Here is a 22,925-nt window from a genome sequence, read left to right as displayed (position 1 = left end):
AAACCAGGATGCTTTACTAAGTCCTAAATTCCTACACACTCAGTGAAAATTCAAGAGCGATGTACAATCTTTGCTTCACAAATGGAGACTGGAAATGAACAGAAGTTAATTAACATGCACATAAAAACAGAAGGAATTACAGATACGCTTCTTAACTCAGTCCACTCTTCAAACTGTTCAGCATCAGGTTCCCATCAGCTTAATTATCCTCAGGAAGAAATCCTTCTCAGAGAGACTCAACATCTACTTCACATAGTAACCTACTTTCTGCCTCCTCTAATATTTTCAAAAGTTAATGGCAAAAAAAAAAAAAAAAGAAAGAAAGAAAGAAAAAAGTCTCTGGTTTTCAGGTAAGTTTGACAAAATGGGAGCAGCAGGAAGAGAAGGCAAGAGAAACCCTTCACATTGGATCATCCACTTCGGGCAATTACAGATAACAGAGAGTTGCCAATAAAGACAGAATTTCAATCAACCACTAAACAGACTCCCACTGAGGAACATACTGAAGAAACATGAACAGATAAGACAGAAGACAACCATATGGCTGTTCTTAATGACCCAATAAATACAAGAAAAGTGTGGTGCTTCTAATCGGTTCCAAACTAAAATCTCATTTGTATGTTGTGTTTCTAGTTTCAAGGAAGGCAAAATGCCAATTCTCATTTACCTTTATCCCAGGGATTCAAGGAGAACAAACAAATTGTAGAAAAACTATCTTCTGTTTTGTTCCCTTCAAGATTTTGTTTTGTTTTGTTCCTTACTCTACCCATCATGCCAACCAGCTCAACTGCCATTTCAGCCTTCAAAATACCGAAACTTCAACATGGTAAGGTCACTTCCATTACAGTCCTCCACGTGGAAACCACAGACAATGAAACACACACACACACACACACACACAGGAAACTGCATTGCCTCTTGTTTCTCAGTCAGCACTAAGTTCCAGATGCTTCTCAAAGGTTCCTCCCTCAGCATGACTCTTGCAAGAAGGTCCTTCTTGTGGCATGTTATCCTCTGCCCTTCCAGCAGCTCATTCCGGTTCTGCCCGCAGATCTCAGCTCCGGCGTGCCTTCCCCAAGGAGGGCGGCCCTAACTCACCAATTCTGCCCTGTTCCTGGTCCTCATGGCACCCTGTGCTTTTCTTTTTCATCTTCCCTGATGGCAAGTGCCAGGTCATCAGGGCTGGGAGGAGCTCCACGGAAGCAGACAAGGTTGGTTTTGCACGCACGGGAGAGCCAAGCGTACTGTCTGGTAGCTAAAAGTCATTCATAGAATGAATGGGCCTCCGTTTTCTAACCCTTTATTCCTATCATTTTCTCTGTCTCACAAAGCTCTCAACCTTGCCAACATCACTGGCTGTGACAATTCCACCCCCCCCCCCAGGTGCCACCTCCCCCAGGAAACCTTCCTTTGGTCATCTCTGTAGAGGAAATTTCTCTGAACTTTCACAAACATTTCTGGTGCTTGTTTCAAGATATTCATGCACAGGTTTATCTTATTTTCTCTGGTTATTCCCAAAGTGAAGACTTTTATTTTTTTAAGTGAACTCTTTTAACAGTCTTTCATATCCATCTTTAACAGTAGTTTATGGGAAAAAAAAAAAATCAACATTTGCCTAGACTTCTGATTCCAATCTGAAATTTTTCCCAAATTGTGAGAGCAGCCAATGAAATAGTTCTATGAGATATTTTCTATTCCCAGGGCTTGGCATAAAAGACATGCTCAGTAAGTTTTTTATTCTTTCTACTGAATCCGAGTTGCAATCATTTCTATAAGGTCTTATCTCTGCAACTAGATTCCCAGCTCCTAAAGGCCAGGCTTTGTTTTCGTACAATGACTAGCACAAAAAAACAAGTATGTATTATAAAAATATTTCTTTCAATGGAAAGATACACATTTTAAAAATTATATTTTCCTTCCCAATCTTTAAACATAAAGGTTTTCTCTTTATCTCATAAAAACATACATGTTTATTTTCATGAATTCTGAAGATGGAGGGGATGATCATTACTACTCACTTTAGGAAATTCAGACCTGAGGATCCCAAACAATGCTTGTTTCCCAGAAATATGAGTGAAAATAAATGTTTCAGCACATGTGGTCAATAGCACTTGAGATTCTTCTGAGTTTTGATTTCTTCCTCCATGTTTGTGTTTTTCCACCGACATCTCAAGTTTGGGAAACCAGCGTTAAGTACTTTTTTGCAGCATGATCTTAAAGACTAAATTTTATCATGGCCCTTGATAACTTTTCAAGCATTAGCTTGACCTGAGTAAGAGAGATGATGGTTTCTTAATGACCTCCATCACGGCATGATGAAGTGTGGGTCCCCGAGAGCCATCAATCACCTGCCTGAAGGATCAAGAGGGCTATTTCCCGGCCGAGAAGCAGCTCTCCTTCTCCTGCCTATCACTCACACATCTTCCCTCTGCTCTTCTCACTCCATTAGCTGCCTGTGTATCTGCACAGAGGTGATCACAGAGGGACCCGCAGGCCCTAATCCCTGCTATTTCTAGCTAGGTCTCACCTCCCACCCCAGCTGAAAGGTTCGATGATGTTTACAGTGATATTTATTTAATCTTCTCTCGCTCCAGTTCTCAGAATTTCATCTATAATCTATTTGAAATTATCTTATTATACCTACTGCTCTTTTTCCTGGCAGATCGATACACCTTCTCCCCAATCTAAAACCTAGTGCTCTAGAAATTCACCTTTTTCTGACTAATCATGATAAATTTCTTTGTTGTTTCTTTGTAGTCATCGACCCTTATCTAAAGCCATAGCATAACCTTTAATGCAGCCTCTGACTAACATATCTGGCTCTGGAATCATTCTATGGATAGTTGAAAAATTAAGTAACTTCTGAAGCCTCTGGAAGTAGTAAGCAGATTTTAAATTGCTCATCTTAGGCGGTGTAGTGATAAGAGGCATGGTTTTCTTCTATTGTATACAAAATGAGATACAAATTATAACATAGAGAATCACAGGTCCTCAAACGAACAAAACTACTAATAATTCACACAGAACAGGAATTTCCTGGAATTGAGGAGGCAAGGAATTATTTTCAATATTTAAAAATATATATTAGAGAAACTGGACATTTGCTTGAACAAGGATATCATCAACTAACCAAGGTCATATGCGTGGAAACTTGGTGTGGATGCTGGCTATCTTGCATATATAGGAATTCTGATATACAAGCACTAATTTCCGGTACCTGGTTTTGTTTCCTTGGGTTTTGTTTCATGGAACAGCATACAACAGTCTTTTACAACTACATGGAGATGGCTGTTGATGTAATCTCCCACTAAGTCATCAAAGAGCACAGACAAAAAGGGGGGTGATGTCGTAGGAAAACAGTCAATTGAATTGAGTCTTGGCTTCTATGCCTCCCAAGTACTCCTAGGTTCTTAAAAAACTACCTCAATTTCTTTATTGCTCTTAAAAACTGACACTTTTTTCATAACAGACTAATTTATTTTTACATATAAACATTTTAAAATTTTCATTCAAATTTGTAAAACCTTCACTGACTCCAATAAAAAATTGATCTTCTAATTCCTACCTTAATTTTTAAAAATGACACTTTTTGTTTTCAAGCACTAAAAACTTACTTTAGAAGTGAACTGTCCTTGAGTCTGAAGAGTTGATCGGTTTTTGAAAAATGCTCTAAGAACTTTCTAGTTTGTCACCCAAATTGCATGTCAGACAACAAAGACCACTTTGTCACGCTTAGATTCCATTCAATCATAATCTGAGTTTGACTTCAAAGCTTTCACAATTCAATTTTATTTAGAATTAAGAAAACATGACCGCTGAGAACAGTAGAAGGACAGGGAGACCATTTCTCTTCGACCAAACATCGAAGAGAAATGCTTGGGGACCATCTGCCTTCTCTTGTTCTTCTGCTTTTATTCTTCTCCCTCCACACTGAAGTGCCCAGCTGCCCTCTGGGACGGAAGCCACAAGAGCTGGGGATGTTTACATATTTGGAAATATCTGTGCCCATTTTGGCTACTGTGTTGTGTGGAGGACTTGGCTATACAAGGTTGTGGAACCTGCAGCAACTTTTACGTCTTGCATAAACGTCATTTTGTGACTATCTCAGGGATACCTGGTCAACCTGAGATCTTTTCTTCAAAACAAAACAGAGCCATCTTTTCATTATTATTAGATACTGGAAAAAATAAGAACATAAAGTCTATATCAGGAAACCATCCTGAGAAATCTTAAGTCTCATTTTGTGAGATTCTAACCAAGTCCAAAACAAAAACAGAAGCAACCAAAAGAAACACTTTGAGAAGAGTGATTTGATTAAACTAAAACATAAGTAGAAACTTTTGGACATAAACTATTGTGCAAATTCTCTGTCTACAAAAATTGTTCAGTATTAGGTGACTTTTATTTACTATTTATTTCATTTTAGTCAACCTCTCCCCAGAAGATGAAATCAGAGATACAAACTCTGAATATTAACTTTTATTCAAACTAATGTTCCAGTTGACATATACTGAGCTCAACTAGGGGAAAATATAAGAAATAACTGCATGTTGAATAAGATGAGAGATCTCCATTTATTACATTGAGTTTAATAATTATGCTATTTATTATAGTTTAGGGGATAGTTTTTAGTATCTAATTTCATTCAAGCTATTTTAAGAAGTTTTTCTCAACTGTTTCTGATAAATAACAGAAGCTTCATGTAAAAGGGTTTAACACCTATCAAAGTGAAATAATTTTAAACATAAAATACATTATTTTACATGAGATTTCAGGTAAGTATTACTACTCAAAAATATAAAACACAATGTATTTATAGGCTGTTTAGTAAAATAACACTCCTTAACAAGAACAAAAATATTGACCTTGGTCCATTTATTACTTTGAAGATTGTTATGAACTGAATGTTTGTGTCCCTGCCAAACTGATATACGGAAGTCTAATCCCCACCGTGAATGGTACTTGGAGGTGGTTTCTTCAGACAGTGATCAGAGTGTAAGAGCAGAGAGCTCACAAATGGAATTGGTACCTTTATAAAAGATATCCCCGAAATACCCCTAGTCCCTTCCACCATGTGAGAGAATCTGTGAATCAGGAAGCAGGCCCTTGATCTTGAACTTCCAACTCTCCAGAACTGTGAGAAATAAATTTTGTTTTTTTATAAACCACTATGTTTACGGTATTTTTGTTATAGTAGCCTGAACAAACTAACACAAAGCCAGATTTAATTTTTTTTCCTCTTGTCATCTAAAGAACTATCCCCTTCTCCTAAACTCTGCTGTCCAATTATAAGGTGTGAGTGAAAAGGCAACATTCTCACAGTTGGCTTAGAAACCCTGCATTACCACAAAAGCACTACTAAGTCAGAGGGTTCCTCGGGGGAGTGTTTGATAAACAGGGGATACTCACTTAAAAGGTTATAATCTGGAACTCAGAAATAATACCCAGAGAGGTGGACTTCTGGGTATGCTTTCGCCTACATGTGTGCAACTAAGTAAATCACATAATCTCAGTGCGTGCTCAAACACAAATATCTTGGTTGCTTAAGGTATCGTACCTAAGACACAAAAAAGATTTACAAAGAAAATTTAAAGTTTTAAGTCATATCCAAAGTTGATTTAATTTCACTAATAGAGAAAATCCTAAGTGATTTTTGTCCCTCTTTAAATCTGAAGCATTTATACCCTCTGAGATGACTAGAATTCTTTTTTTTTAAAAAAGGTAAGATGCCTTTCATAACTAATGCTATGCTCCTTCCTTAGATAGCAGCGATTAGTGTAAAACTGAATTAGGTATAGATTTCTCTGTCTAAAGTGTAGCTAGGGTCAAATTCATATTTGTAATCTTAAAAACCAAGGTTATTTAAAATGGTATAGGTTATCTTTAAGTGTATAAATATTAATTATGGATATATTAGGGACACTGCTCTTTTGAATTTTAAGTATATGGATATTTTTCTCAAGTGATAGAATTTTAACTTTTTATGAGAATATAATATATAGTGTATAAAATATTGTCAAAAACCTAAAATACCTTGCAAATTTAAATATGATAAACTACTTAAAAATGCCTATCTTCTCACCTCCTTAAGAAATAAACACCACACACAATGCTTTAGAAAACACAGGAGTCGGGCGCCTGGGTGCCTCAGTGGGTTAAAACCTCTGCTTTCAGCTTGGGTCATGATCTCAGGGTCCTGGGATCCAGCCCCACATCGGGCTCTCTGCTCAGTGGGGAGCCTGCTTCCCTTCCTCTCTCTCTGCCTGCCTCTGCCTATTTGCGATCTCTGTCTGTCAAATAAATAAATAAAATCTTTAAAAAAAAAAAAAAGGAAACACAGGAGTCAATGTTTATATTTAGCTGCACTGTAAAAATGTAATTCACACACAAAAAAACCATTTTAACATAAGAAGGAGAAAGAATGAATTAAATTTCTCACACTGAGAGCTCCACCAGCCACTGGTTACAAAAAAAAAAAAAAAAAAGTGTGTATGCCTTCAATTCCTTTATTAAGTGTTCACTAAAAATGAGAGAAAAATAGTTGGATGTGACAATTTATTTTTCTACCTTTTAAACAATATATTTAAGTAATTTTATTCTCTCTTCTTTTATAAAATAAGTACTGATGGTCCTAAATATTCCCTTTAAATTCTAATTTAAGAACATCCCCAAAGATTTGATATGTGGTGTATTTCCATTGTATGGTCTCATATTCCATTTGGATTTTTACTAAGTTAATTGAATTTCCATGTTTCAGAGACTTTCATGGTTATGCTTTTGTAAGTGTTATTTAAATGCCTTAATGCCCCAAAACATGTTCAACTGTTGAAATGTTCCATATAAGCTTTAAAAAAGAGAGGCATCTCCAGGTGTTGGGTGCAGTGTTCATGATGCATCCCTGGTCACTGGGTTTACTGATTTGTCACATGCTTCCTGGTTATGCTGCTGGAGCTCCCAGCCCCTGAGTGGTCAATGTTACTATATCCTGCCCTCATGCCAGATTTATCCATATACTTGATTAATCCTGATAATTTTCCTTAATATATTTTGAATTGGATCAAGTTGCTAAGCTCATACAATTTTTAAAATACTACTTCTTCCTGAGTTATTGAACCTTTTAACAAAATTTATTTTTAATAATGTTTTAAAAAATATTTAATAATGTACAACTCCTGTGCAGTGCCCAGCCAAACCACCATACCTCAGCCATGTGCCCTCTGCCAGCAGCATATGCAGGGCCCAGCCTCGTGCCACAGGCCATCATGGCACCCTGCCCACCAGCCAACATAGCATGTTGCAAGATCTGGCCTAAGAGTAGTAGTCCAGCACATATTTTGTTAACACTGGCACTCTGCTCCCAAGTTCCCAGGTGGGTGCACCCCCTCAAAGCTGGCCTGCTTGGCTCCCACCAACATCCCAAAAAGCAAGAACGGCACTAGGGTGTTCCACAACATGTTAGACAGTCAGATCCAGTGAGTGCAATAAAAGGGAAAGTCTCAGACACAGCCACAAGGCATAATCGGCATAATCAACACACATAGGATACTCCCCTGAGTGCCATGTTCTGGTGAACAGGGGACACTGCATTGCTGGGCACTCCAGGACCTCTTCATAAAGTCACTACTTTCAAGAGCAGAAGACATAACTGACTTTTTTAACACAGAGAAATAGCTATAACGAGGCAGACAAAATGAGGACACAGAAACTTATGTCAAATGAAAGAACAGGTCAAAGCCATGGCCAGAGATCTAAGTAAAACAGATATAAGGAATATGCCTGATAGAGAATTTAAAGCAATGATCATAACGATACTCACTGGACTTGAGAAAAGAGTGTAAGACATGAGCGAGGTCCTTAACAAAGTGATAAGGAATAACAGCAGAGATAAAGAGCTTGATAAACAAAATGAAAATACACTTGGTGGAATGAACAGCAAGATAGAAGCAGAGGAATGAATTATTGGCATAGAAGACAGTGTAATAGAAAGTAAGTTGAACAAAAGAGAGAAAAAATTATGCAAATTAATAACAGACTTAGTGAACTCAGTGATTTAATCAAATGTAATAACATTTGTATCATAGGAGTTCCAGAAGAAGAGAAAGATTTATTTGAAGAAATAACAGCTGAAAATGTCCCCAATCTGGGGAGGAAATATATCCTGATCCAGGAGGCTCAGAGAACTCCCATCAGAATCAAGAAAAGCAGACCCACACCAAGATACATAGTAAGTAACATGGCAAAATATAGCAATAAAGAAAAACAAATTTAAAAGTAACAAAACAAAATAAGTTAGTAACCTACAAGGGAAAACCCATTAAGGCCAGCAGGAGATTTTTCAACAGAAACTTTGAAAGCCAGAAGGGAGAAACACAATATAGTCAAAGTGCTGACTGGGAAAAAATATGCAGCTAAGAATACTCTATCCAGAAGACTATCATTCAGAATAGAAGGAGAGGGAGAGAGTTTCCCAGAAAAACAAAAGCTAAAGGAGTTCATGACCACTAAACCAGCCCTACAAGGAATATTAAAAGGGACTCTTTGAGTAGAAAGGACAAACCAGAAGTGACAGTATAAAGGTAGGAAACAGAAGAGCAATAAAAATTAATAATTCTTTAGTAAGTGAGTCCATGAACTCACAAAAGGATAAACAATATATAACAGAAACCTAAAACATGGGAAGGAGAGGAGGAAAGAATAGGTTTAAAGTTAAACAACCATCAACTTAATACAGGCTGCTCTCTGCAGAAGAAGTTAGACACAAACCTATGGTAACTATTTATCAAAACCCACAAATAAATATGCAAAGCATAAAGAGAAAGAAACCCAAATATATCACTAAACAAAATCAGCAAAACATGAAAGATAAGAATCAAAGAAAATCTCAAAAGCAACTATAAAACAAGGAATAAAATGGCAATAATACATATCTATCAAAGATTACTTTGAATGTAAATGGACTAAACTCTCCAATCAAAGACATAAGGAGACAGAATGGATAAAAAACAAGAGCCATCTGTATGCTGCCTACAGGAGACTCCTTTTAGACCTAAAGACACCATCAGATAGAAAGCAAGAGGATGGAGAAACATCTATCATGCAAATGGATGTCAAGAGAAAGCTGGAGTAGCAATACCTATATTGGACAAAACAGATTTTAAAACAAAGACTAACAAGAGATAATTAGAAATACTTATGCACCCAACACAGGTGTACCTAAATACATAAAGCAGTTAATAACAAACATAAAGGAACAAGTCAATAATGATTAAATAGTTGTTGGGGACATTAACATACCACTTACATCAATGCACAGAACAGCTATACAGAAAATCAACAAGGTAAATATGGCTTTGAATGACACTGGAACAGGTGGACTTAACAGATACATTCAGGATGTTCTATCCTGAAATAGCAGAGTATACATTCTTTTCAAGTGCACATAAAACATTCTCCAGAAGAGATCACATATTAGTTCACAAAACCAGCTTCAACAAATTCAAGACCAAAGTCATACCATGTATTTTTTTCTGATCACAATGCCATGAAACTAGAAGAAGAAAAAAAAAAAAAACCAGAAGAAAAAATCTGGAAAGACCACAAATACATGGAGGTTAAATATCATGCTACTAAACAGAGAATGGGTCAACTAGGAAATAGAAGAGATTTTAAAAATACATGGAAACAAATGAAAATGAAAACAATACAGTCCAAAACCAAGTTTATAGCAATACAGACCTACCTCAAGAAGCAAGAAAAATCTAAAAAAAAAAAAAAAAAAAAAAACCGAACCTAACCTTACACCTAAATGAGCTAGAAAAACACAGAAGGAAGGAAAAAATAAAGCAGCAGAAGGAAAGAAACAGTAAGATTAAAGCAAAAATAAATGACTAAGGTACTAAAAAACAATAGATGAGAGCAATGAAACCAGGAGCTGATTCTTTGGGGGGAAAAATTGATAAACCTCTAGCCAGACTTATGAAGAAAAAAAGAGAAAGGGCTTAGATAAATAAAATCACAAATGAGAGAGGAGAAATAAAAACCAACAGCACAGAAATACAAACAATCATAAGAGAATATTATGAAAAACTACATGCCAACACATTGGACAACCTAGAAGAAATGGATAAATTCCTAGAAACATATAAACTGTTAAAAATGAAACAGAAAGAGAAAAACTCCCAACAAACAGAAGTCTAAGACCAAATGGTTTCACTGGAGAATTCTACCAAACATTTAAAGAAGAATTAATACCTATTCTTCTCAAACTATTCCAAAAACATAGAAAAGTAAGGAAAACGTCCAAATTTATTTTATTAGGCCAGCATTATCCTGATACCAAAATGAGATAAAGACACCACTAAAAAAGAGAACTATAGGCCAATATCCCTGATGAACAAAGGCAAAAATCCTCAACAAAATACAAGCAAATCAAATTCAACAATACATTAAAAAAAATCATTGGGACGTCTGGGTGGCTCAGTTGGTTAAGCAGCTGCCTTCGGCTCAGGTCATGATCCCTCTGTCCTGGGATCCAGTCCCGCATCGGGCTCCTTGCTCCACAGGGAGCCTGCTTCTCCCTCTGCCACTCTGTCTGCCTGTGCTCACTCTCTCTCTCTCTAACAAATAAAAAAAAAAAAAATCATTCACCACAATCACATGGGATTTATTCTTGGGTTGCAAGGGTGGGTCAATATTCACAAATCAATTAATATTCACAAATCAATCAATGTGATACATCACATCAATAAAAGAAAGGACAAGAACCCTATGATCATTTCAATAGGTACAGAAAAAGCATTTGACAAAGTATAATATTCATTCATGATAAAAAAAAAAAAGACAAAGAAGAAAACCTCAACAAAATAGGTAAGTGGGAAATATACCCTCATACAATAAAGGCTTTATATGAAAAACCCACAGCTAACATCATACTCAATGATGAAAAATAGGGCTTTCGCCCTAATCAGGAATAAGACAAGGATGTCCACTCTCAGCACTTCATTCAACATAGTACTAAAAGTCCTAGCCACAGCAATCAAACAACAAAAAGAAATAAAAGACATCCAAATTGGTAAGGAAAAAGTAAAACTTTCACACTACTTACAGTTGACACAATACTATATATAGAAAACCAAAAAACGCCATAAGAAAACTGTTAGAATTGATAAACAAGTTCAGTAACATTGCAGGATACAAATCACTGTGCAGAACACTGTTGCATTTTCATACATCAATAATCAAGCAACAGAAAGGGAAATTAAGAAAACAATCCCATTTACAATTGCACCAAGAAGGGGCGCCTGGGTGGCTCAGTGGGTTAAAGCCTCGGCCTTCAGCTAGGGTCATGATCTTTGGGTCCTGGGATCGAGCCCCATATCGGGCTCTCTGCTCAGTGGAGAGCCTGCTTCCCCCCCCCCCTCTGCCTGCCTCTCTGCCTACTTGTGATCTCTCTCTCTGTCAAATAAATAAATAAAATATTAAAAAAAAAAAAAAAACAATTTCACCAAGAATAATAAGGTACCTAGGAATAAATCTAACCAAAGAAGTGAAAGACCTGTGTAAAACACTGATGAAAGAAACTGAAAATGATACAAAGAAATTAAAGATATTCCATGTTCATGAATTAGAAAAACAATTATCAATAAAATGTCTACATGACTTAAAGCAATCTACAGTTTTAATCCAATCCCTATCACAGAGCTAGATCAAAAAATCATAAAATTGGTATGGAACTACAAAAGACTCCAAATGGCCAAAGCAAGCAAAAGAAAAGCAAAGCTAGAGGCATCACAACTCCAAACTTCAGGTTATAATACAAAGCTGCAGTAATCAAAACATACAGTACTGGCACAGAGATAGACACACAGATCCATGGATCACAAGACAAGTCTCAGAAATATCCCACAACTGCATGGTCAATTAAGGTTTGACAAAGCAGGACAGAATATTCAATTGAGAAAGGACAGTCTCTTCAACAGATGGTGTAGGGAAAACTGAACAGCACCATGCAAAAGAAAGAAAATGGATCATTTTCTCACACCACACACAAAAATAAACTCAACATTGATTAATGACCTAAAGGTGAGACCTGACACCATACAAATCCTAAAAGAAAACACAGGTAGTAACCTCTTTGATGTTAGCTGTGACAACTTTTTTCTAGATGTGTCTCCTGAAGTGAGAGAAACAAACACAAAAATAAACTACTGGGGCTACATCAGAATAAAAAGCTCCTGCACAGCAAAGGAAACAATCACCAAACCCCCCCAAAAATCTACAGAATGGGAGAAGATACCTGCAAATGACAGCTGATAAAGGGCTAGTATGCAAAATATATAAAGAACTTATACAATTCAACACTTAAAAAACAAATAATCCAATTAAAAACTGGACAGAAGGGGCGCCTGGGTGGCTCAGTGGGTTAAAGCCTCTGCTTTCTGCTCAGGTCATGATCCCAGGGTCCTGGGATCGAGCCCCACATCGGGCTCTCTGCTCAGCAGGGAGCCTGCTTCCTCCTCTCTCTCTGCCTGCCTCTCTGCCTACTTGTGATCTCTGTCAAATAAATAAATAAAATGTTTAAAAAAAGAAAAAAACTGGGGGCACCTCAGTGGCTCAGTGGGTTAAGCCGCTGCCTTCAGCTCGGGTCATGATCTCAGAGTCCTGGGATCGAGTCCCGCATCGGGCTCTCTGCTCAGCAGAGAGCCTGCTTCCTCCTCTCTCTCTGCCTGCCTCTCTGCCTACTTGTGATCTCTGTCAAATAAATAAATAAAATGTTTAAAAAAAGAAAAAAACTGGGGGCACCTCAGTGGCTCAGTGGGTTAAGCCGCTGCCTTCAGCTCGGGTCATGATCTCAGAGTCCTGGGATCGAGTCCCGCATCGGGCTCTCTGCTCAGCAGGGAGCCTGCTTCCCTCTCTCTCTCTGCCTGCCTCTCCATCTACTTGTGATTTCTCTCTGTCAAATAAATAAATAAAAATCTTAAAAAAAAAAAAAAAAAGAAAAAAGAAAAAACTGGACAGAAGACCTGGACAGACCTTTCTCGAAAGAAGACATCCAGATGGTCAACAGACACATGAGAAGATGTGCATCATTACTTATCATCAGGGGGTGTAGATCAATGCGACACCACCTCATACCTGCAAGAATGCCTAAAGTCAACGACACAAGCATCAACAGGCGTTAGTGAGCATGTGCAGAACAAGGAACCCTCACGCACTGCTGGTGGGAGCGCGGACTGATGCAGCCGCCATGGAAACAATATGGAGTTTCCTCAAAAATCTAAAAATAGGACTATCCTATGATCCAGTAATCACACTAGTGAGTATTTACCCCAAAATACCAAAATACTAATTCAAAGGAATATACACATCTGTATGTTAACAGCAGCATTGTTTACGGTGGCTAAGATACAGAAGCAGCCCCCATGTCCATCAACGGATGAAGAGATAAAGGTGTGGTGTGTGTGTGTGTGTGTGTGTGCATATCTGCATCTATATGTATCTCTATCTATCTATATATGTAGTAGAACACTATCTAGCCAGAAAAAATGAAATTTTGCCACTTGCAAAGGTGTGGAAGGAGCTAGAAAGTATAAGGCTAAACATAGTAAGTCAGAGAAAAATAAACACCATATGACTTCACTCCTAAGTAGAATTTAAGAAACAAAACAGATGAACATAGGGGAAGGGAAAGAAAAAATAAGAGGAAAACAGAGAGGGAGGCAAACCGTAGGAGACTTAACTACAGGGAACAGACTGAGGGCGGCTGAGAAGAGGGGAGGGGACGGGGTAACTGGGCGGTGGGCATGGAGGAGGCACTCGAAGTAATGAGCACAGAGCGTTGTATGCAAGTGAAGAGTCACTAAATTCTACTTCTTAAACTAATAATACAGTAATGTTAATTAAACTGAATTGAAATTTAAAAATTTTAAAAAGAAAAAGAATTACAGAGAACAAACTGATGGTTACCACAGGGGAGGCAGGTGGGGAGATGGGGGACGGGGTGCGGATGAAGGAGTCACTTGCGGTGAGGACTGCGCGTTCTACGGAATTGTTGAATCACTCTATTCTACGACTAGCACTAATATTACACTGTGTATTGACTAACTGGAATTGAATTAAAAATAAATAAAATTTTTAATAATGCATTTTCCCCTAAAAAACGATTTTATAGGCAATTAAAATGGTCTCAAAGCTGTCTTTGGAGGGGTGCCCAGACGGCTCCGTTGGTTAAGCCACTGACTCTTGATATCTGTATTTTATTTCAACCTTCTGGACAGTGATCCTGGGCAATTCAACTCCATCTTCAGCATAAAGGTTCTGCTGTCGGCAACCACTAGATCGAGCAGATCGCAGGGCCAGATGCTACTTCCCAGGAGGGTACTCGGGGCAGCTTCTGAGGAGCCCCAGCCAGAGGCTCCAATGACAGGCATGGAGATGCTGAAATTGGTTGGCACCGACGATCTTTGAGTGTGTGGGTGTGTGTCTCTCTTGGGAGAAAAGGGGCTTCTGGACAAGGGCCCAGTGTGCACTAGACAACTTTGCACTCTTGGTCGCGCTGGCACTTGAGGCCTCCAACTCCACGTGGTCCCACAACGGAGGTGTGGTGAGTAGGCCTGGGTGCTGGCCAGCAACGACTTGACCTGGCCCAGGCGCATGAGACTCAGGCTTGAACCTACAAATTCCAGGGGTTCGGAGAGGCCTTCCACGGAAAGCAGCCTATATTTACCACCTGACAGTCCACAGGGAGCACAGCCCCACAGGGACGGGAGTGTGAGGTGTCCTCAGAAACTGCACGGCAGAGAAAAGCCTTCCACGGGTAACTCCAGTGAGGAAGCCTTCATTAAAAACACCGTTCATGTTTGCCACCACAACGTTTCAAGCACAGAAAGTCGTCTGAGTGCAGTGAGTAGGAGAGAGCGAAAGCCCTCACCTCCTTCCAGAAGTACCCACTGCAGAAAGCCTTTGGAGTGCAAAAGCCTTCTTCTGGGGCTCCTCTGTCACTTGTCACCAGAAAGGTCCCCTGCGGGTAGGGGTTTACGTATGTGGCCAATGCGGCATGCCTCTAGCAGAAGATACGCACTTGGTGGTTCACAGCAGAAAGGGTCTTTGGCCCCAGGAAGGGGGGAACTCACTCAGCACGTGTCCTTGCTCTGAAGAAACACAGGCCCACCTGCGAGGAGCCTTAGGAGAACAGCCTTTGGGAGAAAGCCTTCAGTCATAATTCAGCTCGGCGCATCGGGAGTAGCAGTGCGGGGAGAGCACGAGAGTCATTTGTGTGCAAGCCTTCAAGGACTGTGCTGCATTCCCTGTCATCCCCAGACCCAGCTGTCTGACTCTCCCCCTCCCCCGCAGCCTCCGCAGAGCCCCCTCCCGCCCCCAGCCTGGCTGTGCTGACGTGCATAGCAGCCCCCTATGGCAGCCACGGAGGTGGCCCCTGGGTCTCCCCTGTTACGGGGTTCGGCACAGAACTCACCCAGGTGGCCAAGGGGACCAGAGGGGCCTCCGCTACGGGTTCTGGGCAACGATCCTTACCTCATGGATTTCTTTTGTTGTTGTTCTTTCTTTCTTTTTTCATTTTTTTTAAAGTCTGTAGTCGACATCTGGGATGATTTCAATTGGCTTGTGAATCACCTCATTCCGGACCCACTGCCTCAGAATGCTCTCCACCACGTGGTCACAAGTCACATTTCCATGTGGGCGTCCTGTTGGGGAAGGTCGCGATAGAAACGGACGGCCGCCAGCTGGGAGGCGGTCGTCGGGGCCAGCAGCACACGCCTCAAGGCCCCATGGAGTGGGCTCATTTGCCCCCATCCTCAGAAGGCCCCGAAACACACTGAAGGGCTCTGTGGACAGACCTCCTTGTCTGCAACTCAGAGTTAATTCTGAGTCCAGACCTCACCCTGTGCTGGGGACAATGTCTGCAATCCTAGAGTGGTCTGGGAAGGTGGGTAGGGGGTTCCTACCTCTTGGAGAGCACCTGAGATCTGGTCCATCGTGAGACCTTGAGCAGCCAGAAGAACAGGGCACATGGGTGAGGAACACTGACCAGGGGATCAGAGTGAGCCAGGATCCAGCACAGGCCACTCTCCAGGAAGCAAGCGCCTTCCTCTCCAGCGGATCCCACAAGGGTACGATGTTTCATGGGCACTAGCTCTATGCAGGATTCTGTGGCTTCATCTGCCACCTTGAAGTCACACACTCAGCGGCAGCTTCCCATGGACGCGGGCCCATCTGTAGCTCCAGGGGCCAGTGGTCTGTCGTTGCTGCCAAGGCGGTGGCTCATTTTAGCTGACACAGTTTCCCCTTTGGGGTCCAGCTTTTGCCTAGCTCTGACGTATATTTATATTTACTTGTTCTTATTTTGTTGTCAGCACAGCCATTGTTTTAAATGTTCTTCATCACTAGCCATCAGGGAGATTCAAATCAAAACCACACTGAGATATGACCTTACACCAGACAGAATGGCCAAAATTAACAAGACAAGAAACAACGTGTGTCAGAGAGGATGTGGAGAAAGGGGAACCCTCTTCCACTGTTGGTGGGAATGCAAGTTGGTGCAGCCACTCTGGAAAACAGTGTGGAGATTCCTCAAGAAATTAAAAATAGAGTTTCTCTATGACCCAGCAAATGCACTACTGGGTATTTACCCCAAAGATACAGATATAGTAAAAAGAAGGGCCATGTGTACCCCAGTGTTCATAGCCGCAATGGCCACAATAGCCAAACTGTGGAAAGATCTGAGATGCCCTTCAGCAGATGAATGGATAAAGAAGTTGTGGTCCATATATACAATGGAATATTACCCAGCCATCAGAAAGGAGGAATACTTAACTTTTGCATCAACATGGTTGGGACTGGAAGAGATGATGCTGAGTGAAATAAGTCAAGCAGAGAAAGTCAGTTATCATACGTTTCACTTACGTGTGGAACCTAAGGACTAGCACAGAGGACACTAAGAGAAGGAAGGAAAAGTGAGAGAGGAAATCAGGGGGGAGATGAACCGTGGGAGACTGTGGACTCTGAGAAGCAAACTGAGAGTTTGGGAGGGGAGGGGGCAGGAGGATGGGTGAGCCTGGTGGTGGGTATCAAGGAGGGCACGGATTGCACGGAGCACTGACCGTTGTGCAGAAACAATGAATCACGGAACACCGCATCAAAAACTAATGATGTATTTTATGGTGACTAATATAACACAACAAAAATTAAAAAAAAAAAATAAATGTTTGTAATTTAATCCAGTATTTTTACATGGGAGGTGCTGAAAGAATTTTGAAGGCTATCAGCTCACCCTGCTGTCAGATAACGAACTGCAATATAACTTATTTTCTGCTGAATTCCATGTACCGATATCTAAGGTCAGTAGAACATGCAATGAGCAAAGGAAATGATTCTCAGTCCCATTCAACACAGTTTCCCCCTTTGACTGATTTGCAGCTAAATCCTTAAAGATGCAAAAGCATCTCTTCTGCTGTGAGTGAATCCTGCGAATCCATATCAAGGTTCAGGAGAGGCGGTCAGACTGTCAGGAATTGTAGCAGGTGTTCAAAGGACCTCACATCACTGGAAAGATGATAGAGACCCCATATGTGTGTGTAGAAGGGTGAATGGATCGCTGGATGGAGATATAATCATTACATGTAATTGTCATCAGGAGATATTATTCACAACAAAAAATACACGCTGCACCTGTATGCGTGCACGTGTATGTAATTATACTGATGAGTTCTGCCCCATAAATACACACACTTTCCTTTCATCTCCATCACAAACTTGCAAGACTGTGTTATGCCTCGATATATGGGACTGAAGTGCAAGTCATTATTTTTCTTCAGGATTTGCATTAATAAAAACCTACTCATGGTCCTCACCCCTGTTCGATGGAAAATGATTGGTAGTGATGCTCGCAGCTCCCTCCGGACCGGGCAACCGCCCTGCGGACTGGGGAGAGGAGGCGCGCCTCATTGCTCTAGCTCACACTCTACCTGCTGCTGCTGACAGACTGTTTCTTAGCGAAGACGCGCGCTGCCAGGCGGCTGTGACAGTTTGTGAACCAACACTGACATTCGGGTTGGCGCCGCGACGCCATGTAGAGCTCGGGAGATACCTACAATCAGATCATGACAGATCGAGGAATTTTTGAGGTAAAAAGTAAAACAGTATACAAATTATGGACATGATCAGAATGTAAAATGATCTAAAAATAATTTCAGTACTTAGGGTCCCATTAAGAATGTCTGCTCCATATGACGCATCAACATAGAGCACACGTGCGCAGAGGAAGGGGACAGCGGCAGAGGACGGAAGGTGGCCATTCAGTTGTACCGTGGCTCATCCTCACCAGATTCTCTAAGAGCCTGCTACGTCACCAAAGGAAAGGTAGAAAGAGATAAAGAAAGTAATTTTGAACGATGATGAATATAAATACAAAATAACACAGAACCGGCACCATGATTAACCTTGTATCTTTGTTACTTTCTTTTGCTAGGCTCTGAAGTGGTTCTTTATAACCCATGAATATCACTTTTAAGGAGTTTAAAGAGACATGTTTCTACACAGTCACCCAAAGTGGTTAAGCCGCTAGGAAAATGACACTGGGTGGCAATTAACAAGGTAGAATTTGGGGTGACTGTGTAAGTATCTGAATCTGATGACACTTCAGCGCTATGGTATCAGATGGAAGAAAAATCAGTTAGCATTAATGTCTCTGTGCTAATTTCCTACTAAACACTGAAGATGCCATAATGAAAAAGAAATGGGTGTGGCCAGGTAGACTTACGGCTGTAGTCCCAGAGCAGTGAGCAGACTGGCATTTTCCGGTCATCCGGTTTGGGATTAAGACATCATCCCAGCAAGACGGACCCTTTGGGAAAAAAACAACACATACTTGGTGCACGAAATGTAACATGAATGTACTCCCTAGCACAATTTCCAAATCCATTGATACTATAAAATGATAATGAAAGTAATTTGTAGTCCAGCAATATAACCTACAGAACCTGGGGGTCCTCTAGATCCTTTTGGGGGATCTGGTAGATCAAAACTATTTTCAACAAGCACAGGAAGGTGATCTTTGGTGCATTGATCCAAACACATAAGACATTCACATGTAAGACATTCCCCGGCCCCAGCACACGCACATACATAGGTGCACCAAACACACACCTGCACACACACCCACACACAGGCACACCACACACGGACACGCACCTTACCATACACGCCTGCCTGTGCACACAGATGTTATCACAGCACATACACACCTTACACCACACGCTTACCGCACACAGAGGCACCAGATACACACACCCAGATGTGTGCATACACACAGTTTTGGAGAAAAACAGGCGAAAGCTGAGGGAATCTGGGAATTGAGCGTCTATCTCAAGCGGTGCTACCTTCTGAATTAGCAGATTGAACCAAAAGACACTGCTTCAACCAGAGGAACGTAACCGGCATGAGAAAGCATTTGCAGCCTGAGACTTCTGTCCTTAGGGAAGGCTGCTTCTGGGGTGGCCCTGGGCCCTGGGCCCGGGAAGCTCGGTGTGGGGATTGTTCGCACTCACTTCTGGACACAGAGGGTTGGCAGCATCACAAATGTCTTGAAGACAAGCTGGTGTGTGCTGAACACCTCCCTACCACCTGGGAGTGTGGAACTGTGACCCGTGCTAGGCAGGGGTACACACTGACCAGCTCCCAGTAAGGCCCGGTTGCCGAGGGAATGAGCTTGTCCTGTGTGGCTCTGCTGGGAGAGGGCTCTTGGAAATGTGCCTGTGGTCTCCTCCTGACATTGCGCCATGTGCCTTGTCCCTCTGTTGGGGGCATGAACCGTACTGTGTGTGGCGCCGTCCAAGGAGTCCCGGAAACCTTACTGGAGAATCGCCACCTTGGGGACCCACGACACAATGACACTGATGCATCATCAAGGGCATGTTCTCACAGCTCCACGGAAGGGTCGAGGTTCATGATTAAGAGCACATCAGTTACGGGGAATAAGAAAGTTCATTTCCTTTGTGCCTCTAAGCATAGTGCATGCATTTCAATCCACCGTAGCCATAGCAATGTAAACATCCACTTGATTTTTGACCTTACAATTCTACTATTGAAAATGGACGGGGACCTCCGGGCGGTCAGTCATTAAGCCTCTGCCTTCGGCTCAGGTCATAATCCCAGGGTCCTGGGATGGAGCCCCTCATCGGGCTCCCTGGTCGGCAGAAGGCCTGCCTCTCCCTCCACCACTCCCCCTGCTTGTGTTCCCTCTCACTGTGTCTCTCTCTGTCAAATAAAATAAAATCTTTAAAAAAAAAAAAAAAAGAAAGAAAAGAAAATGGACAGAGGATTGTGGAACCAAATATACACATCATGCCGCTTGGGCAACGGAACAGTAAAGTCATAAATGTTAAGAACTAGATGGCCAGGGGAGAGTTGAGAGAGAAGGGAAGGGGGCATAGAGATCTTGCCCCATAAGATGCTATTTTTTTATTATAAAGCAATCTGTGTGTGTGATTTTAAACATAGGCATATATCCGTTTGATCAAAATGACACATATAGTAAAGTAAAAGTGACATAAAGTTCGCCACCAAGAACTCAGTGACATTTATCTTGCTTTCCCAACTTAGCAGGAGAGACTCAAGGCCAAGTGTGGCTAGAGTGCCGCTTCCCACATCCTGTTTCAACCCTGGGCCAAAGACCCATCTTGCGGGTTACGGTTCTCAGTATTAGGAATCTAGTTTCTTTCTAACTCGGGAAACGTTAGAGTCAAATCTGCGGCCTAGCTCTGGAAAGTGTAGATAGCTTATAATAAATTCTTGGTTTACTACTACTACCCTTACTTTCCTATCACATTCCTCAATTTATTTTCCCTTGTCTTCTTTCCTCATTCTATGTAGTTTTTCTGGATTTTAGCCCCAATGTGTTCTTGCAAACTCAGTCAAGTCCTTCTGAAGTGAGGCAGGGTACCAGGAAATAATCATGAGGGACTCGTGGCCTCTCCTTCTTAACTCTCCAAAACCACTGCCCACTTCTAACAGGAGCAGCTTCTTGGGCCCCTCGCATCCGGGACACCAGCCTCCCGTCCTTAGAACCTAGTGGTCTGGTCTCAGGCAGGACACGCCGTGGCTGGTGGGTGCAGCACGCTTGAGGCTCGGTAGAGTCCCTGGTGGCAAAGGAAATCCATTTTGTCATGGATAAATACGAACTAAACACGAAGGTGTTGCTTCCTTGCTCTGTCGATATGGAATATTCCTTCTGAGGCTTGTTCAGGAAGCACCGACCTTCTTAGACCACATGCCATGGTGAGAGAGAAACCCAACACCAGCCCCATCTGGGGAAGGGGACCCTGATCGTCCCACGCACAACCTGGGCCCTGTTTGCATGTCTGCGCAGAGTAAGATTCCCGGTCTCAAAGTCTAGGATGAATTGAGATGCTCTATGCATATCACAGATATTTATTTTTCCTGCCTGAGTTTTTCAGTCCAAAAAGCAGCAAAAGCATTTATGTAACAATTCCTATAGTTGTCACATAAAATACTACTTAATCTGATCTATCCTTGTTTTGTACAAGGAAATTATAGAAAACTCAGTCACGATCGGCCTCTTTGATCCCAAACCATAACCAGATAGCCTAAGTAATAAAACCGAACAGAATTCCAATGAATACGGGAGTCCAACATAATGAAGTAAATGAGTTAGTTTATCCACAGTACTCATAGTACGGGTATTGAATGTTACTGTGATGCCCATCCTGAAAATTGAAACAAATGTTCCAGTGAATTTATGCCATTAGAAAGCAGATTTAACATTGCTCCTTTCTAGTCTTAGAAAATATAAAATGTTAATTGGTTCATTGCCCCATACTTGCGTTTTAACAGATGCCTGGTGAAAGCACGTGCAATTGATAGCCTTTGTGTGGAGCACAAAGGTCCCCAGATGGCAAGATTAAAAAAGTACTGCATACCCCATGACAGCAGTGTCAAGGACAGAATCACCCCCAAAATGTATTTAATCTATAAAATGCAAAGAATTGTGGGAATACATCTAAAAAAAAAAAAAAAATCAGGGGCTCCTGGGTGGCTCAGTGGGTTAAAGCCTCTGCCTTCAGCTCAGGTCGTGATCCCGGGGTCCTGGGATCGAGCCCCAAAGAGCATCAGGCTCTTTGCTCAGTGGAGAGCCTGCTTCCTCTTTCTCTGCCCGTCTGTCTCTCTACCTACTTGTGATCTCTGTCAAATAAATAAATAAATAAAATCTTTAAAAATAAAAAATAAATCACATGGCAGAACGGTGTGAAATACATGTTCTCCCTGGAGCACCTGGGTGGCTCAACTGGTTAAGAGTCTACCTTCAGCTCAGGTCATGAGCTCAGGGTTCTGGGATGGAGTCCTGCATCTGGTGGGGAGCCTGCTTCTCCCTCTCCCCCTCCCTCTGCCTCTCCTCCCCTCTGTACTTTCTGTCTTTCTCTGTCAAATAAATAAATAAAATCATTTTTTTTAAGATTTTATTTTTTTATTTACAAGACAGAGAGAGGGAGATCACAAGTAGGCAGAGAGGCAGGCAGAGAGAGAGGAGGAAGCAGGCTCCCTGCTGAGCAGAGAGCCCAATGCGGGGCTAGATCCCAGGACCCTGAGATCATGATCCGAGCCGAAGGCAGAGGCTTAACCCACTGAGCCACCAGGTGCCCCAATAAATAAAATCTTTTAAAAAATCTTAAAAATCTTTTATTTTATTTAAAATCTTTTTAAAAGATCTTTTAAATAAAATCTTTAAAAAATCTTCTTCTGCCCAATACTGTCTATACGACCAAGAGAATACAAAAATTATTTGAGCTTCTACAAAAGGGATGAGAAAACTATGGTCTGCTGACCAAATCTGGCTTAGGCTTTGTTTCTAAACAGCAAAAGCCAATTTACAACAATGGTTATAAATTTGTAAA

General features: G+C 41.2%; 1 protein-coding gene across 3 annotated transcripts in view; it reads right to left on the bottom strand.

Annotated features, from left to right (window-relative positions):
• PRKN (parkin RBR E3 ubiquitin protein ligase) overlaps nt 1-22,925 on the bottom strand; it is an 813,183-nt gene that overhangs the window by 581,490 nt on the left and 208,768 nt on the right. For 2 of the 3 annotated variants that reach the window (XM_082731172.1, XM_082731171.1), the window contains exon 4: nt 18,776-18,859. The exons of the other annotated variant lie outside the window; for it this stretch is intronic. In XM_082731172.1, the coding sequence (XP_082587298.1) occupies nt 18,776-18,859 (84 nt within the window). The remainder of the gene's footprint in view (nt 1-18,775; nt 18,860-22,925) is intronic. 3 annotated transcript variants of the gene reach the window in all.

This window comes from Mustela nivalis (genome assembly GCF_964662115.1).
Source record: "Mustela nivalis genome assembly, chromosome: 5".
In the NCBI taxonomy this organism is placed as follows: Eukaryota; Metazoa; Chordata; class Mammalia; order Carnivora; family Mustelidae; genus Mustela; species Mustela nivalis.
This window is presented reverse-complemented; position numbering and strand designations above follow the sequence as displayed.